Raw genomic sequence first — 27,305 nt, 5'->3', positions numbered from 1 at the left:
GATACATGCTGTAAGTTCATCACCTTTACCCACAATACTCCTGGTAGTAGTTTACACCTGCTTCAAACTATCCAATCCACCATACCTGTTATTTTGGATTTTGCCATTCATTACTTTCCCTGACATCTTCCTTTCTGTCTGATCCTTCACTTTCAGTTCCCAGCCCCATGCAAAGCTATTTACCCTCCCACGTAGCATCAGCAAACCTCCAGGCTAGAGGAACTCAGCAAGTCAGGAACAAAATAAGCAGTCAACATTTTGGACTGAGATCCTTCATTAGGACTGGAAAGGAAGGAGTGGAAGCCAGAATAAGGTTGCCGGGGTTGGTGGGGGGGGTGGGGGTAGCAGTACAAACTGGCAGGCAGGCAATGGGTGAGGGGAAAGATGAGTGGATGGGAAACGGGATGTGAAGGAAGAAAATAGGAGGGAATAAGTGAAAGAAGTAAAGGGCTGAAGATGGAATCGAATGGAGGGCAATGGACCATGGAAAAGAACCAGAGGGAGGTGACAAAATTGTCCTCAGCAGTGAGCTGCCTGTGAATGCTCATGAGTGGACATGGTGTTGCTATAATGAGGTGAGATTAAGTTGTGCCAGTATGGTAATAACTATGGTTGAAGGTAGTGGCTGTTCTTCTACATGGGTGGGTGGGGGGGGGGGCTTCAGCAACTCCTGCCTCATGGTAGCTACAGGAAGGTGACATGACCAGAGTTGTTTGGATGTTTTCCTGAGGCATACTACCAGTGAGGGAGGATGTGCCATGTATTGAGGCGAGTGCACTATTCTCTGCCGCTGATTGTGGTTCTAAGCACTTCAGTTGCCATACCAGCCCATGTAACTAGTCAATACTTTAATTTACAGCATTCAGGCATGTCATTTTCATCTTCCATTTCCCTAGTTTACAGTTCAAAATACATAGTAGCATGCTCCTTTGTTCCCACAATTATTAGCTCACAATGTAGTAATTTTTGTTTTGAACTATGGACCTGGCTATTGCAGTTTAGATTTTGCCTTTTAATCAGGGTTTCTGCAGAGTCCATGAAAGATCGCCACCATCCATGACCTGCTCTCTTGCCACTGTCATTGGGCAGGGGCTACAGAAGCCTTAGCTCCCACACCACTAGGTGTAAGAACAGTTACTACTGTAGATTTCGCACTACAGAGCGCACCTGATTAAAAGCCGCTGGCTCTAATTTTAGAAAGAAAATCAATTTTGTACTTGTACAAGCCGCACCGGATTTTAGGCCGCAGGTGTCCCACGTTGTAATATGAGATATTTACACAGAAAGATATTACACGTGAGGATTTTTTAACTTTTAATTAAATCCATATGGTAACATAAACAAACATATTGCAAATGCTTTTTTTCGAACCGTGCCTGTAACACGGCTACTTTTAAATATACATACGTATCGGTAACACACAAATTACATTGCGTATACATTCCAATATCTCCTAACGACTGGTAAAAAAAATCAGCCTACCAGGAAAAGTTATTGATCGCCTTTAACTTAAAAGCAGCGTTTCGCGCTCGCCTAATGCCCCCACCTTCCCGTTTATCGCAAACCGGTATTTCTCACAAGACGCGGCGAAACCGGATGTGACGTCATAGTATCCCGGGATGTAGTACTTCTAACTTTAACTAGAAAATACTAACAAATGAATTACTAAGCGAAAATATTATAAACTAAATAACTGCCATAAAGGCAGCACAATGCTTTTCTTCGAGTGTTTTCCATGTTGATGAGGGTGAGTACAAATGACTGATTTACAATAATTGTGAAAGTGCGCTTGATTTATCGTACAATTTCATTGGACCTCTGTAAACTACTCATCAATTTTATTGGTCTACTGTTACGAGGCAAAATGTTTTTGGCGGCATGAAAAAAAAATCATGCATTAGCCGCACCGTAGTAAAGGCCGCAGTGTTCAAAGCTGTTCAAAATGTGGGAAAAAAGTAGCGGCTTATAATCCGACATCTACGGTACTCTATAGTCATCAGGCTCATGAAGCAGTGTAGATAGCTTAATTCACCACTACTCATACTGATTCTCCAACCTACAGATTCGTGTTTAAAGACTCTTTACAACTTGTGTTCTTTCTATTTTATTTGCAGTTTGTCTTTGCACTTTGGCTGTTTGTGAGTCTACGTATTTTAGCATGTACATACTTTGATAAATTTTATTTGGTACCTTTTGGACAATGTACTACTAGCCTTTAATGTCCTACAAAGACTCAATTACATTTTAAAAATAAAAACCAGTGAATATTTCTGAAGGTCATCCAGTGTCAAGTTAAGTCACTTTTATTGTAATTTTGACCATAACTGCTGATAAAGTACATAGTAAAAACGAGACAATGTTTTTTCAGGACAATGGTGTTACATGACACAGTACAAAAACTAGACTGAACTCTCTCCATATATGTTGCTTGACCTGCTGAATACTAACAGCAGTTGTTTGTACTTTTGAGAGTCTTAAGATGGGCTTCGAGTTCTTTGCCTCAGGTGTTGCTATAACTCTTTTGCCTTTTCTGGAGCTGTTCTGTAAGATCAGCCCATCACCTCAGCATGTCTTAGCATCCACTTACTCTCTGCTTTAACATTTGCAGGTCCTTCAGAAGCTGGGCAAGGCTGATGAGACAAAAGATGAGCAGTTTGAGCAATGTGTGCAAAACTTCAGCAGACAACTGGTAAGAGATACTGAATCTAACTTCCTTTCATGTATTGGATGTCCTATGATACCAGCGTTCTTTGGGAATGTAGCAGTCATTGCCCCTTGCAGCAAATCAATTCAAACATTCACTGCTTTCTATTGCACTGTGATGAGGATACTTTGTGTATCCTGGATCTTGGTTCAAAGTGAGGCCTTCCATTGGTCAGGGTCGACTATGGAAGTTGGGTTCTAGCTGTATGCAACCCAGGGCAGTACAAAATGGAGAGCAAGCCTATGCAGCAGGCTCCGCCTCTGAATCCAAAGGGATGGCAGAGACCAATACAGTTTGGCACCAGCAATGTCACAGGAGTTGTCAATCAGCATTGAACTCAATGTAGGACTGTCTTATGGACTCTAGCTCTTCCTCAGGGTTTACTTCTGAAGCCTTCCCCCATGAGTGGGTATAGCCACAAGGCAGTGGAGGTTTAAGAGTAGTTTCCCTTCGGCCAGCCACGGCTGACAAGCCACATATACCTGAAGTGACTAGTTTTTAAGGCACTATACCCCACCTTTACCCTCTTTAGGTAGAAACATTTCTGCTAGGCTTAATGGCTAAGCTGCATGTGAAGGCCAGGAGCTGCACTTGGTTATTAGAGGCTACTTGAGACACATACCAATGGGAACATTTAGGTAGTGGGAGCATGTCCCCATTATGCCCCCACCCCCGCTATGAAAGCTTAAGGAAGCAGGTTCAAAGTTAAGACCAAGAATGGCCATACTTAAATTGCAGTATTCCTTCGTTATTGGTGTCGGACCCTTCCATTTCGCAGGAGGAGGAATTTGTCTTCTTGCTACTGAACTTGTGGCTGTTGGTCAAAAGGAAGGAGGTAACTATTTTGATTTGAAGTTTAAAGTTGGCCAAGGATGTACCTGTACTACTTCCACTGCTCCATTTTGTACTTCATTACTGTTGCTGCCTGTTGCAACAGGGCTTCAGTAGCCCAGAAGCTGGTCTGGCTAATGAGGCTACTGATGGCATTTGAAGTGAAGGTCATTCTTTGTGGTTGATTTAGGGAGTTGGTGGCAAGTAGTTGGTCCTAATCGTATATTGGCTCATCTTGCTTACTAGTATTATGTGAGACCAGAGGAAGTTGTTCATGTGTTGCATCTCAGTCAGGTGTCTATAAATCGCAGGGTAGATAGATAGATAGATACTTTATTCATCCCCATGGGGAAATTCAACATTTTTTCCAATGTCCCATACACTTATTGTAGCAAAACTAATTACATACAATACTTAACTCAGTAAAAATATGATATGCATCTAAAATCACCCTCTCAAAAAGCATTAATAATAGCTTTTAAAAAGTTCTTAAGTAGTTTACTTAAATACATTGAGTCCTAACCCCGGCACTTTAACATATCTTACTCCTGGCGGTTGAATTGTAAAGCCGAATGGCATTGGGGAGTAATTGTCTTCAGCTGAGTCTAAAATACTACCTCATTACATGGAAAGTAAAGAAGCCTTTTCCCTATATGCAGTCAGGTAACTTATTAGCTCCACTTACCTGCTTTTAATTCTACATTGATCAAACGTTTTAGGAATAGGTGGTCATGGAGTACAGACCTGAAATACTTTGTTTGGCCCATCTAGTCTGTATTGAACTAGTCCTATTGCCCTCCCATGTACTTATCCATATTTCTCTTAAACGTTGCAAATGAACCTGGATCCACTACTACTGCTCTCAGCTTGTTCCACACTCTCACCACCATCTGAGAGAAGAATTCGTCCCTCAGGCTACCCTTAAATATTTGCCTTTCACCCTAAACCTTTGACCTCTATTTGTAGTCTCCCCTACCCTCTGTGGAAAAAGTCTGCTTGCATTTACCCTACCTAAAGCTCTTAGCGACACTGTCTACCTGTGATACCACTTGCAAGGAGTTGGGGATCTATATTCCCAGATTCCCCTTTTTTACCGCACTCCCCAGTGCCATGCTGTTCACTGAGTTCTACCCTGGTTTGTCCTCCTGAAGTGCTACACCTCGCACTTGTCTGCATTAAATTTCATCTGATATTTTCAGTCCATTTTTTCCAGATGATCCAGATCAGGCTGCAAATTTTGATGGCCGCCTTTGTTGTCCGCTACAGCTCCAATCTTCGTGTCGTCAGCAAACTTGCTAATCCAGTTAACATCATCACCTGTTAACATAGACAACAAGCAGCAATGGATGACAAGAACAATAATCATCCAGCCTCTGGAGAGAATTCCAGAGTTTGTGGCCTTGACATCATATCTGGAATGATAAGCCAGAATTGCAGTGTTCATGAGCTTCAGATGGGAGTATAAATGCATCACTAGGGTGAGACAGGAGCATGGATTGGAAAGCTAATTAAAATGGTAATGTTGGTCAGTAGTGCAACAGTGTGTGTCCTGGTATAGTTTTGTATGACCTTCCATCTGGATGGTAAACTAAGGCTGGCCAAGAGACAAATGTAAAGCAAAAAGGTTTGGAATCAAGTGTTGAAAACAGTCTGCAGGTTGGTGTCTGTGGAATGCAGTTTGATGCTGGAAGTCCAGTTTCACCCATACAAACTGTTGGAGGTACTCGGCAGGTCAGGCACCATCTGTGGAAAGGAATACATTTTTCATGTTTCAGTCCAGGTGAAGTCTCAGCTTGACGTGTCAACTGTTTCATCCTTTCCATAAATGCTGCCAGACTTGCTGAGTTTCTACAGCATTGTGTAGGTCTGTGGAAAAATGGTTAACACATCAGAGACACTTTATAATGCATTGATTTATGAAAACCATTGAATATTGACCATGGCCTTTGTGCAGATTCTTGTATTTAATGAACCATATATCTGAATGAAAACATCTGCACTCAAAAGAGTAGAATCCTGGCATTTCCTGTGTTAACCCGTTTTAATTAGCAAGAATGAAATTCCTGAGTTCCTCATTTTGAAAAGTTTGAATAGTATTTGCAGCACCCGTTGGTTCTCTTAAAAAACCATTGGATAGAATTACTGAGCAATGTGAGATCAGGGTAATTTAAGTTTTATAAGTGGGCTGAGGCTTATCTAAAGTTTTCAATGGGAAGTCCAGGTTTTGGTGATTAACATTCCAAATGAGGCCAGAAGTGGAGGAATGCACTGAGTTTATTGCCCAGTTTATCTTGTGTTTAACAATTGTTACTGTACGTGATGAGCTTATGTAGTTTAAGTTCATGTCCTTCTGCCTTTCTAAGTTGTGTAGAACCACTTGAGTGTGATTTTCTGAATGAAAGTTGAGGGAGGTGCGAATCTAAAATTCCTGTGAACTGAAGTTTGGCCAACTGTTTGCTGATATTGATTACACTAAAAATACTATTACAGCTTTGGAAAACATTTTAATTATATTAAATTATTTTCCTTTAGACCGAAGGAACAAAACTGCAGAAGGACCTGCGAGCATACCTGACTGCTGTAAAAGGTTAGTGGGCTTGCACTTTGCATCCTTAGTGTTATTTGCACACTTCTCAATGAGGGAAAGATGTGCAGGTCAAATTGTTGGGAGATACGGGTCAAAGGCAGACATTGAGTGGTATCAAAGGTTATGGTCTCGAGTGGGGAAGTGTCTTTGAGTCAGGATGCCATTCTCCTGTTCGCAGCTGGAGCATCCTAATGTAGCTGTTTAGTCACATTACCAAGTTATGACCTGAATGTTGACATTGCCTATAGGCTTTAATTAGGTGTCAGGTAGATTTTCCTGTACAGATGGACATCTCAACCTTCACGAACTTGCTATCATAATATACTCATTTACTTGGGTTGTACCCTTAAGGTATGATCTTAAAGCCAAGTTCAGTTTGACTGGGAAAAGTTATGGCATTTTCTTTACAGAACTACATACAACATCTGATGAGGTTGTTTAGGGTATTTTTCATGTCATGTATTTTGATCTGTCCCTTCATATTAAGAGCAGAAATATAGCTAAATTAATATCAGTTACCTTGTCTTTTTAAGCTATGCATGAAGCCACCAAGAAGTTGTCCGAATTGCTGGAGGAAATTTACGAGCCGGACTGGGTTGGCAGAGAAGTTGTGCATTCTATTTCAGAGGTTAGTCTTTATACTTTGAGTGTTGCTGGGATTTTTCAGACCTGTTCAGTCCACCAAAATGCAGACTTAAACCTTACCATGATTAACTTGCCTTTTATATTGTAAGCCCTGCATTCCTGAAACAATACATCAGAACTTGACAAGCCAGTCTGGTTATCTTCCAATAATGGTCTACATTCTCTTTTAAATCTATACCTCATTTTGAAAGTGTCCAAGCCTTTTAAACTAGACTTGACAATTCTGGGCTTCTCTGGGCAGCTACACTGCTTCCTACACAAGTTTTAGGGTGTTTCCCCATATTTGTCATAGCATCTTGGATTTTATTTTGAGATGATTGCCACTTCTGTGGATGTGGGATAGGAACAAACCCTCAGCTATTTGTAATTTAAATTGGTGTATTATTGTCACATAACCGAGATAATGGAAACAATTCTTGCATATTGTTCATACAGATCGATTGATTATAGTAGTGCAACAGATAAATACAGACTGCATTATAGTGTTACAGAGAAAGTGCAGGTAGACATTTAGCTACAAGGTTGTATGGTAGACTGAGGTCAATACTTAATCATACTAGTGAACCATTCGATTGTCTAATAACAGCAAGGCAGAAGGTGACATTGAACCTCGTGGTATGTCCTTTCAGGCTTTTGTATCTTCCCCCTCAAGGGAAAGGGAGAAGATGATGTTAAGGATGGGTGAGGTCTTTTATGTTGGCTGCTTTACCACAGCAGTGAAATGTAGACCGACCATGGAGGAGATGCTGGTTTCTGTGGTATGTTGAACTGTGTCCACAGCTCCGTATTGGCTTGCGATCATGGACAGAGCTGTTGCCATACCTAAGCCATGATGCAGCCAAATAGTGTTTCTGGTGTGTGGATAAAAATGGTGAGGGTCAGGGGGACTAAATGCTTTAGTCTCCTACCGAAGTAGGACTTTCTTGACTGGTGCCTATGTTAGGATCAGGACAGGCAACTGGTCTGGTAATCACGACAATGAACCCTTACAGCCTCAGCACTGGTGTAAATGGGAACATGTGCCTCTGCTCCCTCCCAGAAGTCAATAATCAGCTTTTTGTTTAGAAGACAGCTCATTAAAATGAGCTGGGGCCTTCCATTGTTACTTCAGAACTAGTGGTAAGAGCTTCCATGCTTCCTGTGGTTAGCCAGTTGGAATTTGGATAATGAGTTAAAATAACAGGCCATGAATCTGTGGAATCCACTGCACCAGGGATTATTCATTAAATATTTTGAAGACAGAAGCATAGATCAGCGGTTAGTAAATGGAGTGGAAAATAGTATTGTCATAGATCATTGGGCATTTAATAGCCCTTGTAGTTTATTCCTGATTTATATTGTAGTTTATTATCAGTTAAAATTTTGATCATTTGCTTCACCTGAAATAACATTGATTTTTCTCTTCCAGAGTGGCGACCTTCTCTGGACTGATTATCATCAAAAGCTGGTGGATCAAGCTCTTCTGACGCTAGACACTTATCTAGGCCAGTTTCCAGATATAAAAGTATGAATTAATCCACCTTGGACTTGGAACTGTTAATTGTTTTGTCCTTTTAAAATGACTTGTATATCTTGCTTCAAGTTCTTGATGAATACATGGACATTTTTTTTCTGTGCCTTAAGTCTTTAGTATTGTTGTAAAGTAACTGATGTTACAAGGGAAGCTTTTGCCACCCAGATGCTGTATTTGAGCCACTAGAGAAGATGGACTTGTTGGGAATAGGGTAGATTGGGGCATGAATGGCCAAGTCTTAAATTGATTATGAAAGGTGAATGGGGGTTCCCTGGGATTTCAGACGAGGGTCAGGAATGCAGGCCCAGTGAAGGCGATTGTATGCTTTGAATGGTCAATACGGCATAAGGAGAGGCATTGGGGTGTCGCATTGACGTGAGCCTTTTGGTAAAGAGGGTAGATTTTGTATTGCAAGTGATTGATCACAGGAGATGTGGCTTGAAATAGTTGAGATTAATATTCTTGGGGTGATAAGATCCATAAACAGAAGAGATGGCAAGAGTTAGTGGAATGAGGATTAGTGATTACTAATTCTTCAACCTTGGAAAAAGGAGTAATTCTTTCTATTCTTAGTGCATTTTCTTTATTCTGTGAGAAACACTACTTTTGTTAGTGAATATCGAACACATTTTTTTTGCACACCATGCCTCTTCTTTCAAAGTTTCCTTGTAGTTGTCTTTGTAATATCTTGTCCATTTTGGCCCCTTTGACATGAAGCCATTTTGGTACCTGGCAGATAAACTTTGGCCTTCAGAGCAAGCTTGTAATCAATCCATAAACTGCTTGAGCGTTCTTGAGTTTTCTATATAGCTCACCTCTGGGCCCCCCTCACCCCCCGGGCTGGGTTTTTAATGTAATGATACAGAAATCAAGTGTATGAATTTACAGTACAGGTGGCCCCAGTTTTTCGAATGTTCACTTTACAACAGCTTGCTGTTACGAAAGACCTGATTAGTACCTGTTTTCGCTTTTACGAAAAAAAGAGGCTCGCTTTATACGTGTTACCCTGAGAAAGATTACAATGACCGTGAAGCCTTGTATGGGCAGTTGTGCGCGCATGTGTGTACGTGCCAATTTTTTCTCTCTCCGCATCGATTTTGGCTCGCTGTCTTCCCCGATTTTTGATAAGTGAAACTACACCGTACATTCAATATTTCTATTTTATATAGGCTGTATATTTATCATATCATTCCTGCTTTAACTGTATGTTTGTGTTATTTGGTTTGATTTGGTAGGATTTTTTGGGTCTGGGAATGCTCAAAAATTTTTCCCACATAAATTGATGTTAATTGCTTCTTCGCTTTACGACATTTTGGCTTACAAGTGGTTTCATAGGAACGCTCTACCTTTGAATAGCGGGGGAAGCCTGTACCATGAAATAGTATTAAGCTTCCTCAACTATTTTCACATTTTACTTTTGTATATTCCAAATTTTAAATATATTGAAGTAGGACTTTTTTGTTAATCTACAAAACACTGTGCATCATGTCAAATGAAAAGAATTCTAAAAGCTGTTAATAATTTACTAAAAAGTTAAAAACTCAAATAGAAGCTGAAGTATTCATCCCCTTTGGTGATTTTTCCCCTCTAATATACACTAACTTTCCTCTAGCAATATTACCAATTCAGCCAATTTGGATGTAGAAAATTGGAGGACGAGTTGTTCTCAATGATTTCATAAGTATTCTGCAAATATCCCTTCTCTGTATGGTCCAATAGCCAATAATATGGTAGATTTTCAACAGACCAAGCCAAATTAAAGACAAAAGAACATTTAAGATAAGTCAGGGAAATGACGACAAGCGCAAATCTGGTAAAGGGTATAAGACCATTACAAAGGCACTGTACATACATCAGAACTCAGTGCAGTCTATCATGAAAAAGTGGATTAAAAGTATAAAACCAAGGACATACTACCTAGGTCAAGCTGCCTCTCTAAACTGAGTTGCCAGGGAAGAGTGGCACTTATTAGAGAGGCTACTGTGATGCCAATAATCACTCTGAGTGAACTGCTGAAGTCAGTGGCTGCAACTGGAGATGAAGTTCATGGCCCTATAATCTGTAAGGCCTTGGGAAGAAGCCCTAGTTTTTTTTAAAAAAAGCATACTTTGCCCATGAAGACTCTACAAAGCATCACTTAGAAGGTATTGTAAAGATGTGAAAAATGATCTTGTGGCATCAGACTAAAGTGGAACATTTTGGTCTCGAAACTAAGTGGTACATGTGGTGTAAATCTAATACTACACATCAGCCAAGTAACATCATCCCTACTGTAAATATGGTGGAGATGCTTTTCAGCAGCAGTGAATGGAAATCTGGTCAGGATTGATGGGAAGCTGAATGCTGCTAAATACAGCGATCTTAGATAAAAATCTGCTAGCCTCTACAAGAAAGCTTAAACTGAGGATGAAGTTTGTCTTTCAGCAGGACATTGACCCAAAGCACACTGCCAGAGCAATCATGGAGTGGCTTCAAATGAAGAAAATTGATATCCTTGAGTGGCCCAGTTTGAGTCCTGACCTTAAACTGATCGAACATCTCCTCTGTTAAGACCTCAAGATTGCTGTGCACTGCTACTTCCCATTTAACTGGTCAGAGCTTGAGCAATTTTGCAAGGCGGAATGGGCAAATCTTGCTCCATCATGCAAGATGAGTGGAGACTTATCCAAAAAGACTACTGGCTATAATAGCCACGAGAGGTGGTTCAACTGAGTACTGAGCAAAGGGGATAAATACTTTTGAACTGGTGACATTTATCTAGCTTTACAAATGTTCCTGTTCTTTGGGCTGTACTGTGAAAAAGGAGCATGTGATTCACCAATAGTCTTTATTCTTTCAGTTAAATTGATCAAAATCCCTGGATGTAATACTATTTATGTAAACAAAGGGGTGGAGGTTGAACACTTTACAAGGCCCTGCATTAATCACATTACTTAATTTGAATTGTATAGATTAATTCCCCATGGTTATTGTACTCTTATTTTCCATGTGTTGCTACCACTGTTGAGAGTAGATTGGGGTACAACACCAGTTTTCTGTACTGATGGTTTTGCTCATGTGACTCACTTTTAATATTGAAGCTCATGTGCTTTCCCATTCTTGTCGTATCAAAAGATCCTGGAACATTTCACTTCCCTATTACTGGTCAGTTTTTGCCACCCCTTCCATTCACCTTTTTGTTCTGGCCTTCTACCCTCTGTTTCTCACATGAAGGAACTTTGGACATCTGGCACTGAGAAAGCAATGTTGCCACACTGAGTGTGATAGAGAAGACCATGTGTAAGTGGGGTCAATGATTCTGCTGCTTGTGTCACTCTCAATGTCAATTATTCACTGGCATCTAACAATACTGAGTTCTTCAGGCATCCTGTTGATTTGAATCTGTGGCAAGTTTTTGTGGTTGATAATTGAATGGTGTGGTAGACGAGGTGGTAGAAGCAAGTTGAGATTTGGATGCCTGAAAGAGAAGGTAGAAGGATGCAGACTCAATCTGGGCAAATGGAATTAGTGTAGATGAGTAACAAGGTTTGGTACGGATGGGTGGTGGTGGATGCTTCTCTGCTCTATGCCTTTGATGAGGCTTAATTTAGAGGTTAGCTTGTGGTATTCCCTCCCACTCCATTTTTCTCATCTCACTTGCACTGGACTTGGTCGTATGGTTCCACATCTCCCGTTTGCCATTGTCTAATAATTCCCTCTCCAGGCACTTGCCTATAACCTTTTGGAACTTGGAATTGAATATGCTTTGGATGTACTGTTGAATAATGAGTTAAGCATCACATTTTTATTTTTATTTTTAAAGCATTCTTGGAATGGGGTAAATTGTTATTCTGTCCCGTGGCTTTATCCAGTTATGAGTACAAAACAATTTTCTGATGAAAGAAGTAAATGTGAAGCTTGGGAAGTTCCATCTGATTGTCCACTGTGATGGATCCATATGTCTTAAATTCGAGGGAGCCTCAAATAAGGAGCATTTGTGCAAGCCACTATTACTGTTTAGGATTTTTTTTGGGGGGGAGTTAGTCTTGAGATGGGATTGAGATGACCCTGCATTGTCAAATTCCCAAGTAAAATATCTTCACTCTCTTGCAGACTCGTATAGCGAAACGTGGGAGGAAACTTGTTGATTATGATAGTGCAAGACATCATTATGAATCTCTCCAAGGTGCAAAGAAGAAAGACGATGGAAAAATAGCCAAGGTAATATAACTGTATATAAAACCAGACAGTACAAAAGATTAGCAAAAAATGTTTTTTGGCAGCTATTTTGTCAGCTCTCCAGTTTTCATCTTAGAGTAATTTAAGTTTTAATTTGGAAAGGTAGTATTAAATTGATAACTTGTTTTCAGTACCAAACTCTCGGACTTTGCCTCACTGTTATGTACTATTCTTCCCTCTTTGCCATTGTTTCCTGTTACCCTGGCAGAAGAGTTTATCACCATTTATTCATTTCAGTGATAGAAACTGGAGCATGATACTTGGTCAACTTCACAACACAGCAACTTAATCGCAAGTAGTGGTTAACAGATTTTACTGGTGTTTTGTGGGAGTGGAATTAGTTGCTGTATGTCAGTGTGGTTACTACTTTGCAGTTGACCAGCTTGGAGCTGATATTTTAAAAACAGTAATGTGTTGTTTGAAACATGGGGACAACCTCATAGAATTGCAATGATTTATTCTAGCTCAACTTTCCAAGATTCCTGGAAAAAGTTAAAAGTAACTGGGTGTTATTTTTTAGTTAAAAGTAGAGAGGTGGTTTTATTTTTACCTGTGGGGAGCAGAAGTTCCCATCAGCCAAGTTGCCTGAAAAAGGAAAAATATACTGGTGGCATTTGAGACCTTTATCGAGGAGTATAAAATTCTAGAGTTGTATCAATCTCTACTTTAGCTATACTCAATGACTTGGCTTCACTGCCATCTGTGGAAGTGACCTCCACAATTTCACCACCCTCTGGCTATTCTAAAAGGAGACCCTTGTATTCTGAGGCTGTGCCCTCAGGTCCTAGTCTCCCTTTATTGGAGCCTGTCCTCACTCCTCCCAGCCATGTACTTTATCCAAACTTCTCAATTGGACCTACATCCCCCACTTTGGGGCCCAAAACTGCTAACAATACTCCAATGTGGTCTGACCAATGCCTTATAAATGTCTCAGCATTACATCCTTTTATATTCTGGACATAACAAAATAAATGCTAACATTGCATTGGGCTCTGCCCTGCTGAATCTCCTCTGCATTTAATTTCTATTGCATCCTTCCTGTAATGCAGCAACCAGAACTATACACGATCCTCTATGTATGGTCTGACCATTTTTGTACAGTTGTAATATTCCATTTTTGCACTTGAATGCCTCTGCCTATGAGGGAAAGCCTTCTGAATGACACCTTTGTTACCCGATCTGTGTTATGTTGAGATTTTCAAAAGCTATGAATTGAGTTTCAATGCACCTCTGTACATTAACACTTTACTATTTTTCCTATTAGTATTTTACATCCAAAATGTATTGCACACATGATGTAAACCATTTTTTTTGAAGTCTCTGCAAAATCTTTGCCAAAACTGATATAAACTAAGTTTTGAACTTTGATATATTTTAGTGGTAGGGAACTTAATTGTATGATTTAAACAGGGTTGTTTAAAAACTATAGTGTCACCTCAGTTCATTGCCCCACGTTTGTTGACAGCATAACAAGCTTGAAACTTGGCAAACAATTAATTAAACTATATAAAATTGTCATGTGATTTTGTGGTCTTGCCTGTTTACGAACGAAGATCCTGTTTTTTATTTCAACAACATTGCTTGACTTTTACCACTGTTAAAATTCATGCAACTACTGGACACAAATTTGTAAAATCCAATCATGTATTAGACCTATTTCCACAAACCATTAGTGAATTTGTTGATTAGATTTCAGTGGTCTTCTCTGGGGGTCATCACTGTGATGGTAGAGAGGCTTGTGAGATCCTGAGAGCAGTGCTCTCTGGAATGTAGCCATCTGGTGCTTAGCTCATGGTAGGGTCACCCACGGTGGCAAGGTCAAGGAGGAGATCCCGGACAAAACCTCATTGCTGGAGCTGGTGGAAAATGATGACACGTCACAATGACAGGGTGTGGAGGAAGGCTGAAGCAGCAAAGGGTTCCGGATGTCTTGCATTCCATGATCTGTTCGAGAGATCAGCCTTCCCATGTTAAAATCATGCAAAGGTGTTCCCCATAAAGGGAATCCATCCTAACATCCCAGTTATGCGGATGCTGGATTGGACTGAACAGCCACCCGAGGTCCCACCAATGGACAGCCCCTTCGGAAAACATCATACTTGATTGAAGTGATCGCATCGCGACTGCTACAACAATCAGTTGTGCATTGTTGACCATCTTTAGATTCTCAGTATGTCTTGTTTGGGTGCACTCATGCCATGTTTTTGATAATTGGTATCTTGCTCTAACTGCTTTTCTGCCTTTTTAGCTGTGCTGGTGACTAACAGATGTTCTATTTTGCTCCTGATCTCTAACCTGCCCTTCATCCCCAACTCACCAACCCTTGCTTTAATCTTTCTGTGTGCTTTTATTGTTCCCTCGTCCTAGCCTGTATCATTGCTCGAGAAAGCTGCGCCTCAGTGGTGTCAGGGAAAACTGGTGGCACATATCGTCGCCCAGTCAAATCTACTCCGAAACCAGGTGACCGCACTGTTCCAACTGTGACGTACTTGATGTGAAATGTTTGTCGCTTGCTTAACTATTCGTGTACTTGTTATGTGCTTGAAGCTCAAATCTCTTGAACCAACTTGTGTTGGCAGAAGTATTTTGTCCTGTTGGTAGTCAGTGGTGGGATATTTTTAATTTCCTATGCTTTTCTGTGGTACATGATTCATTGTTTAGAGGTGGCATAGGGTCATTGCCTTTGGTATTTTTTAAACGGTTGTGGTGGAAGAGTGCATTAGGAACGTATAAGAAACTCTTCAATAACCATGTGGGAGAAAGAAAAATGGAGGGTTGTGTAGGAGGGAAGGGATAGATTAAAAGATCGGCACAGTTTTGTAGGTCAAAGGGCCTGTTCTGTGTCGTGATGTTCTATTTTTCCCCAAGGTGAGTCTGGCACTTGGTGCATTGCTAGTACTGGATCTTTCCCAATTGTGTTGATTAGGGAGTGGGTGAGGGCAGCTCTCCTACAAACTGAGGCTCTGCATGAGGCATGGTGTGGTCCCAGATCAAGGCAGCTCTCTCATAACCTTTGGCACTCTATGGGTGGATCCATGTTTGAGGTCAAGTTAGAGGCTGCAGTTTATTTTTCCACTAGGGTTGAGCAACCAATGCAAATATCCAGAGATGGTGAATCTGTGGAATTCATTGCCACAGGTAACTGTGGAGACCAAGTCATTGGCTGTGTTGAAAGTGGTGATAAGTTTTTTGATTAGTAATGGTATCAAAGATTGTGGGGAGATGGCAGTGAGTTTGAAAAGGAAAATAAATAAGCAGTGATAAAATGTTGGAACAGACATGGGCAGAACGGCCTAATTCTGCTCTTGTATTATTATTGGCTTAAGACCAATATGTAGCATCAGGCAGGAAAAATCCCCTTCGAGCCAGCATTTCCAGGCTGTAGGGGGATGATCAGATTAATTGCTGATTTGCGGCTGTTGTCACGGAATTTTCTGTATGATGTATTGTTCTGGAAAATTTTGAAGGGAGAACTGTTGGAGTAAATGGTAAGAAGCTTTGCAGTATTGATGTGCGAGACCTTGGGATGTATATCCATAATTCCCGTAAAGTGGTGACACGAGTGCATAGGGGAGTGAGAAGGAATTTGGTAATTCTTGTCTAAGGTTGAGGCATAAGTATAAAGATTCTGAGTTGTGTTACAGCTGTACAAAACATTGGTTTGACGGTACTTGGATTATTGTACAATGTTCTGGTCACCACACTACCTGAAGGATGTAGGAAGAAAATACTTTATTTTTTAAAAAAATAATAAATAAATTCACTAGGATGTTGCCTGGAATGGAGTTACAGAGAATGGATAGGCTGGCTTTTTTCCCATTCTAGTATAGGAGTGATCTTGTAAGTTCATAAGTTATGGTCAGAATCTTTTTAACATTGGCAAAGGAGTCTAAAAGGAGTAAAATTTAATAGCGGATGGGTAAGCTTTTCTGCAGAGATTGGTAGTTCCCTGGAACCAGCTGTCGAATGTGGTAAGAGGCAGATGCATGTTCAAATGCCTTTCTAAAGTTGAGAAAGTACTTGAATAGGGAAGGCATAGGATCAAGCCTAATGCAGGTAAATTAACTTGGGTAGATATGGCTGGCATGCAGAGTTGGGCTGAAAGACGCATATTTCTATGCAGCACATTTCTGTAGTTGACATCACCTTCTGTACATTAATCTTGCAGTAGAATACTGCTATGTTAAATGACCCTGGGCTAGCATCAGGCTAGTCTTCTCCTCTTGTGGAAATAGCTATGTCAATAAGGAAGTGGTAATTATTGCATGCGCTCACCCCATTCATTCATACTTGATGATCGCAGTAAATGTGTATAGCAACCAAAATGATTTTCCAAATTTGGAATAAGGAAATGGAAGTAGCAATTTAAGAGTAATAGGCAACGCTTTGTATTAATCTATAGAATGAGAGGTTGTTGCTTGAAGTGTATTATAGAAATTTGGTGTTGGCTGTATAACCAGATTTGTATTGTATTGTGAAGTGGTGAACTAGGCAGGTTTGCTCTGTAAGCAAGGTTTGGGAAGTAGAAAGGAAAAATTAACCCTTGGTCAGTTTGAACTTTAGAGTTGTATGGCATTCTGCAAAAAAATGCTGAACGGATAATCTACTTGACATCAGTTAAGTCTGAAAGCAATTGTAAAATGTTGGTCCCCATCTTTATTCTATCAAGTAAGTGTAGCAGTGCTGATATTATAGCACTTAAAGTACTGGTTTGCAATCTTTGGTTATTTGCAGTAACTTGGTGCAATTAACTAAGTAGGCAACTGAAGAAGACAGTTAAATTGAGAGAGTGGCGACCTGAAACCCAAGCCATGCTGGAGGTGTTCGATGGGGTTTCTGAAGAGAACTGGAAGCTAGTATTTTGGATTATGAGCCTGAAATTTTCCCATCTCTGCTGAGTAATTCCATTGTCCATCTTGGCTCTGTAAAGTTGATCGTGTGTGGGGCAGAAATGTGCAACTGGCTTAGTGTTTTGACATTGCGCTGCACAAGTTAATTCTGCATCTTATGCATTTGGGTTTTGACCACTATCTACCATTTGAAAAAGAATTAAGTGTGACTACCTGTAATGTTTTTAATTCGGTAACCAAAGCATTTAAATATAGCCAGCCTGAACTGTTAGATGGTCCCTTGGTTAGTTTTGGTTTTTGTCCTGTGACCTAAATCTCAGTCATCAGGCTGCGAACCAGCCCATATTGATAACTGCATTGGCCATGGAGTGCGCGACTAGTTTAATTGGTGCCGCCAGCCAGGATGTTGATTTTTGTGGGAAGGATGTGGAATGGGCAAGTGTTATTGTGGGCCATGTAAACTTGAGGGTTTTCCATTCAGTGCTGCTGGAAGTGAGCATTGGGTTTCAAAAAAAAACACAATTAGGAAACATAAGCAGATGGTTGGAGCTTTTAAATTTGTAACGAGCATTGTCACAAAGCAAGAAAAACTGGAAGAAGTGCTTGTCTGGTTAGAATGTGGCATTCATTATTAGAAGGTAATTGAGGTACTCGGTGCAGATCCAGATCTGGATGCCTAATAAGGATTCACTTGGTCAGTGCTGACTTGGGTTGATGAGTCTGTCTATACTAAGTCTGAGAGTAAGGACGGGGCTAGGAACTGACTCGTGGTGTTCAATGAAAGTGGCATCACAGATTGTGGTGAAGGTGGCTTTTGGCACACCGGCCAATCAAGCACTGGGTATTGACGTTGGGATTTGTTGCCGTTGTAGAAGGTAGTGGCGAAGCTGTATTCGGAATATTAGTCACCCACTATTGGGAAGTGGCTATTTAAGCTAGAACATTGCAGAGAAGGTTTGAGGGTGTTGAGTCTTTAGCTGAGTTATGGAGGTGAAGCAGATTGGACTTTATTCACTGGAGCATCAGAAAATGAGGATGAGCTTATAGTTGTGTAAAGTTAAGGGTTTGGGGTAAATGCACACACATAGCCTTTTGAGCTCTGTTCTCCAAGACTAAGTTTAATGTCAGACAAAGATTAAATAGAGCTTGAGGGACAACTTCACTTAGTGTATGAGCAGGTCTACCGGGGAAGTAGTTGAGGCAGGTATGTGGGTTGTAAAGGTTTTGAAGGATATGGGATAAACATGGTAAATGAGACCAGCTTAGATGGACATCTTGGATGGCATGGATCAATTGGGTCTAAAGCTCTGCTTCCATGCAGTAAGACTCTACTAACAATGGTATAGCCCAGTGTGGGACAAAACAACTGTTTATCTAAACATTTCCTTCTCTGCCCACATCAGTCATTTCTGCTATGTAGTTCAGCTTTTCTGCATTTAATTTGGTCTCATCCTTAAGCCAAGTACTTAAGACCAGGCTTGTCCAGAGCCTATTGCTGACTAAAGAGCCTGCATTTACAGACAGTTTGTGAATCCTCTATAGGTTCCCATGAGGATGCTGTAACAGTAGCAGGTTGCCTGTGTTGGCGATTGGCTACACTTGAGCCAGCATTTACTACCACCATTCTTCTCTGCCCCAACAGAACTGCCTAATCCAGCTGCTCTCAACTTCAAAGTGAACTGTTCTGCATAGCAAGATCCCCAACGTAATGATATTCTATGGGATGTCTGCTCAGTTTTTCTGCCTATACTTTAACAAGTGACTTGGCTATTTGGTCTCGCATATTGTCTCCATGACTCTGCAGCAATCCTCCCTCATTGTACTGCTGTACCTGCCCACAGCATTCCCCGCCATTACCTTATGAGGGTTGGGCAAGTGAAAGGTTTTTGTTGGAGGAAGTGAACAAAGCATGCATCTAGTGTATAGATCTGTGGAGGTGGGATCATAAAATGGACCACTCAGCCTCAAGTTCATGGTCTTGCAGTACCATCGTTCTCCCTTGTCTTTCTCCTGTGAGCTCATTAGCAGGATGGAGATTTGAATGATTGTACTTGGTTTGTGAAAACTTGGAGGTATAAATCTCTCGATACAGAGCTTGATCAAACAATTGAACAAGTCTTCAATTAACCATGCTTTGACTTTTCAATACTTCAATTATTAATGCGAGCTATTCTTTTGTGTTAAAGGCAGAAGAAGAATTTTTAAAAGCCCAGAAAGTATTTGAGGAAATTAATATCGATTTGCAGGAAGAATTACCATCACTATGGAACAGGTGGGTGTTGAGACTGTCAGTAAGTGGGCTTCATGTTGTATGGGAAGAAGCTAGAAGATGGGACTAGAGGTACACTGCGGAAGTTATGGAAGAAGGATGTGAGCTAGACATTATACAATGTAGACTTGCTCTTTGTGCTGATGACATTGTCACTGGAAAGTCACTGAAGCTGGTGATATAGAAGAAATCTTTATTCACAGCTGTAAGCTATGAGGCTCACTCACCTGCAGTTGCATCTCATTTTTTATACCCTTAAGATGAGGGTTACAGTAGGTGATTCAATACAATTTGAATAATTACCATGACATTGTTTACTTCAATACTTTGACTAATGGTTCCTTTGAGATGCACACTGGATGCACATTGCAATTGATAAGACACCTCTGAAGGTCCAAATGCCTTTGGAAGAAACTAATTGACCCAAGCATTCTAAAACCTTCTGATGACAGAGCCACACACTCAAAAAATTAATGTTGTGAGGGCTTTCTAAGTACACATACTATTGATTGCCCATACCTGTGACCATGTTTGACCTGCTAAATAACAGCATCCATTTGATCAGACAGCTTGCATTCAAGTTGCAATGGTGGAAATAACTTGGCACATTGCCTGGTTTGCTGCAAGCTAATTAACAGAAACCCATTGTTTTAACGTTTGGTTCTTGGTCTGTAGAGCAGCCTGTGCTTTTACTGCTTCATAGGATCCAAGTATATTTATTATAAAAGTATGTATAAATAATACAACCTTGAGATTTGTCTGCTTACAGGCAGTCCCAAAGTAAGAAACCCAAAAGAACCCATTAAAAAAAAAACACCTAATGCAGTGAGAAAGAGAAAAAACACAAATCATGCAAGCTATAAAAGCAAGCAACAGTATCTGATCCAAATTGAGTCCTTAGACCTGAAACCTGGAACAGCCGGAGTAAGTCCATTGCCTTGCTGTCAGTTTATTGTATAGCAGTACAAATTGCCATGAAGTTCGCAGACACGAAGAGCATAGCAGCCAGAGCAGGCTCACAGCCTCAGTGCTGAGGAGAGCGTAGTGAAACATTGCAGAGCAGAACTGGCTCAACCTTTACCTCTGGTCCTGACACCCTGCCTTTTCAGTCCAGTCCATCTGGCCTGGAATTTAAATCGTCCCAGCACTGGGACCCAGGCCCCATTGCAGCAATGCACTCTGGGTCAGTTCCGGCCTGTAATCACCTTCCCAAATCGGCATGACACTTGGATGGATCAAACCTCGCTCCCCATTTAGGTGCTTGAAATTTACACAAACTTGAAGGCTAATTGCAAACACCTGGAACTTGTTTACATTTAAAATAAGAACTGAAGCTTGGTTCTTATTTGAATTAATATCTGCTATATTCACATAACTCCCAAATGTTCCCTAACATAAAGTACGTATTACGTTCCACGTTGGACCAATGAAAACGTGTTCAAGTTATTTCAATGCTAGGTCATAGAACTTGAGTTGTCTTGCTGGGTGCCTGTATGTTTTCATGCATTCTGTTTATTCACACAGTAAATTACAGACCCATGACACTCCTAATGTCTTTTTTTTTGCTCCTCATCTGCTTTATTTTACCTTAATCAATTGACCTATCAGTATCTCCCTTCAGGAAAGCATTTTCTGAACCTCCTAATTTCATCCTCCAGAAGCTGTTAGTATTGATTATTCCAAATCCCTAATTGCTGTTCTCCAAATTAATTAGCTGGTTCTGGTAAAATCCCATTCATCTGGATGTATGGTGCTGGTGCAAACTGACAGTAAAGCATCTGAGTTATGTTTAATTTGCATTTTTGTAAGACATTTAGTAGAACTTGACACAACTTCAATCAACCAATTTGTACCAAGCAGCTGGTATCTGTGCACATCACTTCTCTACCTTAATTCTTTTCTCTTAAATGCATATCTGGAGACGTCTTCTGCCATTCAAAAACTTGAAGGTTTCCCAGTGGTGTTTCATAGTAAATTTTAGGTACTTTTGTCTTGATGGTGCACAGCATGATTTTTATTATGACAATTCTGTAAGGTGAATGTATTCTGGGCCTGTGCTCTGCGTAATCTTATTGCGGTGATAAAGTAGTGACTTTGCATTTGTACTGTTATAGTAAAATTCACTACCTTGTCAATAGTGTCCAGAACTCTTCTAGTCTCCGGGTCATTTACTACTTCGCCAGTCACTCCTGTCACTTCCTTTCCCTTTGAGAGTTGGTAGCTTGATTTATCTCTAATCATAAATTTGTACTGGAAGAAATTTAAATATTTTGGTTTTTGTCTCGGTTACTTTTCCGAGATGCATGAAGATTGCTTAATGATGGCTTGAACCCAAATCTTGGATTTTGCCACTGTTCATTTGTTTTCCTTTTTAAAGCTGGCCAGTTTGACATTTTGCATAATGAAGAGGAATTTTATTTTCAAGCAAGTATTCCAGAAGTAACAATATGCACAGTGCCTCTCTGTGGAAGCTCACTGCTGCAGTGCTGTTCTATCGAAATCTGGATTTGCTCAATTAGTGAGCTATAGGCATTCTTCCCTTCCAATGATCTTTAAAGAACTTTCTCCTGCAAACTAAAAGTGAGGAGAGGCTGGTCTCTGTCCTCTTCAGCTGCAATTAAACTGAGATATTTGCATGTTAAGTTCTGTCCCTGATTTCAGAGGTTGGTTGAACAGGACAGAGACAGTAATACAGAAATCAATTTAATTCTTACTGTACTGTACAACATTACTGTACTTGGAATGCATTGGGATCATATAAGAGCTGTCCTTTGGACTATTTTCATAAATTATTTACTTTGTGGAATATTTATATTAGTCTTGAAGTCTCTGTACCTGTGAGAAATGTCACTCTGTCACTGTGAATGCTGACCTCAAAACTGTCCTGGAGAGCTGAGGAATGCCACCATAAGTTATTTCAAGATGTGGCAGATGTAATTTTTAAGCGAGCAAAAGATCTGTTAAACAAATTGGGCTTGATTATGTTACATACCCGTGGGTATCTTGTACTTGTCATGTGACAGTGGTGTTGAAGCTATACTGGACTTAAGGTAGTGGTCTTGTGATGGTGGAGTGATGTCATTTTCCCGCCAGTAGAGGTCATGTGACAGTTTTTTTTTACAGGATATAAAAGGAGGACCCCTCCCTGTGAGGAGGGGCAATTCGTGGCTTGATTTGCCATTTTGACTCCATGCCACTGCGTGTGCCAATATTATGACGCAGTTTGGTTGAAAGGTGGAGTTTTATTTAATGCCTAAAGTTTAAAAGGTCATTGCCGGCAGTTTCTTTATAATACTGCCAGTTAAAAATCAGTGGAGAGTGAAGATTGGAGTTCGGGAAGATCGAGGAAAGACGATTTCGACGGTGAAACAGGTTCGACCTTGTTTGATGCTCATTCGAAAGGAATTCGTTGGCTGTCTCTGTGGTAACCCCTGTGAATAGCAGAAAGGGTTGGGTACAGTTTTGTAAAGGAAAGGTCAGTGCCTTTAAGCCGTTTCATTTTCACCTTCGTAAATTCTCCGGGAAAAGTATAGTTCGACTGGGAACCGCAGCAACACGACGTGAAAGAGAATTTAAATCGTCTAAAAAGTCTCTCCTTTAATGGACTGTAAGCATTTTGAACTTTTGCAGTACTACTTTGAAGAACTGTTTTTGCAACATTGCTTTAAGAACTGTTTAAGCTGCCGCACAGCAGCTGATTTCCGGTTATGTTAGTGGTTTGTTTACTTTTGCGGGTTTGTTTTTCAGTGTTTAATAAATGTTTTATTTGTTATAAAAACCCCTGCCTCACTCATATATTTATTGTTGCTGAATCCGTAACAAATAATAATTCCACAACGTAGTTCTACAAGAGCTAATTTTCAGGCCATACTGTAGAAGTTATCTAGAAGGTGCTGACTGCTTTACTAGAAAAAGCTTTCATGCCTGTTTTTGGTTAACTTTGTAATTAATTTACACAGTTTAGGTCGTGGCTTGATATAACAATGTTGATGTGTTGACTTCAAATATTCAATTTGCCTTTTTGATTAACAAAGTTTTGTTTTCTCTTGCAGTCGTGTTGGTTTTTATGTGAACACATTCCAAAGCATAGCTGGTCTGGAAGAGACATTTCATAAAGAAATGGGCAAGGTATGAGGTGATTATTTGGCTTGCTAAGCAAAGTATCCAAATTTCCCAATGAGAGTAAGGTGGTGGAAGCCTTATTACAAAAATCAGTGTGCAAAACTAGCATATGAATTTCAATCTCTGGCCATGCACCTGGTATCTACAGTTGACAGAAAGACTACTGTTTAAATTCTGAAAGACTAAATGTCCATGCCATTAATGTCACTTTAAGAAAGTGACTCAATGATCCTTTCAGATCCTATATCAATGTGATTTTAAATTTTCAGTGGTTAATCCAGGCACAGCTTACAGAAGTTGATCAATCATTTCAGCAGGCAAAATTGGAAATCAAAAGAATTGGTTAAGTTTTCCACCTGAGTGTTTTTAAATGTATTTGCGAAGGAATTTTTTGCAGTTGGTACAAGTTATGATAATGAGCACATCAGATTGGGCCATCTATTCATGAACTCATTTCATGTCAGATTTTAAAAACTTATTCTTAAAATTGCACTTTCGATGTGGATACCTATTTTACAGAAAGTGAATGGTCAGCAAGTGATGTGATCAGTGTTCAAAAATTTTCACTGTTCTGTGCACATTGGGCTGTTCTGGTGCACATATCCCAGAGTAAATCTCATAACCGTGTTGTGTAATGGGTGCATACTGCTGTTTGATGTATTGCTCCATTATCTAATCCTGTAACTTTTGTATTCCTTTATTGATTTTAGTCTGCTGTAAGTGCATTACATAGTGTTGCATCTGGCCAGGTTGCAGTGGTAGAATTGGTTCTAGTGTTCTCAGATTCATCGATAACTATTAGATGTATTAGAGACCTATCTAACTACATGCATCAGTTAAAAGATGTTCTCTCCTATTTACTCAGCTGATTGTTCCCTTTCTATTCCTTTGCAGCTAAACCAAAATCTCACCAACACCTTGAATCAGCTTGAGCAGCAACACGTAAATAAAGCTTTACCTGTCAAGGGTACACCCAGGTTGGTTTAATAAAAGTAAATGTGAACGTTTCTGGCATTGTGGTGACCCTAAAAAGAGCTCACACAGTTATCAGTCAGGTTTAATATCAATGACACATTGTGAAGTTTGTTGTTCAGCAGCAGTACAGTACAACACAAAAATACTATATAATAAGATAGTAATTTAAAAAATTAACTAACAAGAAAAAGGAAGTAATGAGGTAATGTTTCATGGGTTTGTTCATTGTTTCAAAAGTCACTTAACTTGGGTAATTGGATTTCTTTCCCTGACAGGTATGGGGAATTAGATGGTCTTTGAGTGTCACAATTACTACTTGACTATTTCCAGGCTTGTGATAAAATTATATCATTGAGTGGGACTTTCGTGGTATAGGTAGTCTGAGTGTGCTCAGTGAAGAGCATCCTGATGTATGCATCTTTGCTGTCCAGGTGTTCCAGGGTTGAGTGAAGAGCCAATGAGATGGCATCTGTTGTGGACCTTTTGTACTGCTAGGCAAATTGAAGTGGATCCAAGTCACTTTTCCAACAGGGATTGATGTGTTTCATCACCAGCCTCTCAAAACACTTCATCACTGTGGATGAAAGTGCTCTGGACAATCTACAAACAAGCCAAAAATAATGCGTGGCCTGTCTGCAGAGCTTTGCCTTTAGTTATCGTGGAGATTTATTTGTGTTAAAGAGGAAGCTACATAAACAGCTGAAAGGAAATAGAGTGGACTGGCCTGGCTGTTGGCCATGTTGCCCTGTTTGTGGTTTCGTTAACATGGGAAGAAAAGGAAATGTTGAGAGAGCATTGTCTTTGAGCTCTGCCAGTTCAGATTGTGATGAGATTTGTGAACAGTCATGCTAAGGAAATGGTACTTCAGTAAGGATGAATGTGCTCATTGTTCTTCATCCCTGTAGCAATTGAAGTAACTATACAATTCCCAATACCCACCTCCTTCCTAAATGGGAATTTGAGAGCAGAATTTTGCAGTGTTTTCTGATGACCTGTTTGCTGACTAAATGCTTTAGGTATGGCCCTGAGATATTAAATCTGTAGTGCTGAATGCAGGTTACTTTTAACTGATAAATTTAAAGTATGTTCTCAGTTTGTTATAATGGAATGACCTGGTCTTTGAATGATAGGTGTCACTAGGAGAGGATAATAAAGATTCCTGAAAGTGGGGAAACTGGAAGGTTCTGAACAGAATGTCAGGACCTTGTAACCCAATGCACCATAAAAGGCCAGTGAGCAGAGCCAATTTTTCTAAGGCAACATGAGTGAATCTGCAGATGCTGGAAATAAGTAAAAACACAAAATGCTGTCAGAGCTCAGCAGGCCAGACGGCATCTATGGGAGGAGGTAGTGACGAAGTTTCGGGCCGAAACCCTTCATCAGGAGTGAAGTAACATGGGATGGTCGAGGGGGGATAAGAAGTGGCGGGAGGGATGAAGTAGAGAGCTGAGAAGTGATAGGCTGGAGGGAAATGGGCTAGGGGAAGGTGGAGAATTATGGGAAATGAAAGAAAGGTAGGGCTGGGGGGAGATTATAGTGAGGGGGGTAAAGAGAGAAAGAGAAAGAGAGTAAAATTATAGATAGGGATGGGGTGGGGGGTCAGGGGTATCAACGGAGGTCTGTGAGTTGAATGTTCATGCCGGCAGGTAGGAGGCTCAGGAGGTAGGAGACCATTTCACCTAACACCAGCGCTCAGTCCTCCAGCAGTGGCAGGATCTCCCTGTGACCACACACTTCAATTCCACAGACTCTCACAGCTACCTAGACTATTCCTCCTCCCACCCTGTCTCCTGCAAAAATGCTATCCCTTTCTCTCAATTCCTCCGCCGCATCTGCTCTCAGGATGAGACCTTTCATTCTAGGACAAAGATGTCTTTTTTAAAGAAAGGGGCTTCCCTTCGTCCACTATCAACTCTGCCCTCCATCGTGTCTGCGGTATTTCACGCACCTCTGCCCTCACCCCATCCACCCGCCAGCCCACCAGGGATAGTGTACCCCTGGTCCTCACCTATCACCCTATCAGCCTACAGATTCAACGTATATTTCTCCGTAACTTCCGCCACCACCTATGGGATCCCACCACCAGACACCTCTTCCCCTGCCCCCCCCCACTCTCGGCTTTCCGCAGGGATCGCTCCCTATGCAACTCCCTTGTCCATTCATCCCCCCCCCCCCCCCAGTCCCTCCCCACCGACCTCCCTGCAGGCACTTATCCCTGCAAACAGAAGAAGTGCTACACCTGCCCCCACACTTCTTCCCTCACCACTATCCTAGGTCCCAGACAGTCCTTTCAGGTGAGGCACCACTTCACCTGCGAGTCAACTGGGGTGATATACTGTATCCGGTGCTCCCAATGTGGCCATTTATACATTGGGGAGACCCGCCGCAGACTGGGAGACCGTTTCACCGAACACCGGCGCTCAGTCCTCCAGCAGTGGCGGGATCTCTCTGCTGTGGCCACACACTTCAATTCCACAGACCACTCCCACTCCGATATGTCTGTCCATGGCCTCCTCTACCATCAAGATGAGGCCACATACAGGTTGATGGAGCAATACCTTATCTCCCGCCTAGGTAGCCTCCTACCTGCC

At 40.9% G+C, this 27,305-nt stretch overlaps 1 protein-coding gene across 6 annotated transcripts in view; it reads left to right on the top strand.

The window, feature by feature from the left end:
- The window catches only part of bin1a (bridging integrator 1a), a 151,320-nt gene that overhangs the window by 43,178 nt on the left and 80,837 nt on the right, over positions 1–27,305 (top strand). For 5 of the 6 annotated variants that reach the window (XM_073025545.1, XM_073025536.1, XM_073025527.1 and 2 more), the window contains exons 2-10: positions 2,609–2,689; positions 6,068–6,122; positions 6,656–6,750; positions 8,176–8,271; positions 12,373–12,480; positions 14,866–14,958; positions 19,535–19,620; positions 23,670–23,745; positions 24,634–24,716. In XM_073025545.1, the coding sequence (XP_072881646.1) occupies positions 2,609–2,689; positions 6,068–6,122; positions 6,656–6,750; positions 8,176–8,271; positions 12,373–12,480; positions 14,866–14,958; positions 19,535–19,620; positions 23,670–23,745; positions 24,634–24,716 (773 nt within the window). The remainder of the gene's footprint in view (positions 1–2,608; positions 2,690–6,067; positions 6,123–6,655; positions 6,751–8,175; positions 8,272–12,372; positions 12,481–14,865; positions 14,959–19,534; positions 19,621–23,669; positions 23,746–24,633; positions 24,717–27,305) is intronic. The other variant, XM_073025509.1, reaches the window with a different exon arrangement.

This window comes from Hemitrygon akajei, chromosome 2, assembly GCF_048418815.1.
Source record: "Hemitrygon akajei chromosome 2, sHemAka1.3, whole genome shotgun sequence".
Classification (NCBI taxonomy): Eukaryota; Metazoa; Chordata; class Chondrichthyes; order Myliobatiformes; family Dasyatidae; genus Hemitrygon; species Hemitrygon akajei.
Note: the sequence above shows the minus strand (reverse complement) of the source record. Positions and strands in the feature narration are given on the sequence as shown.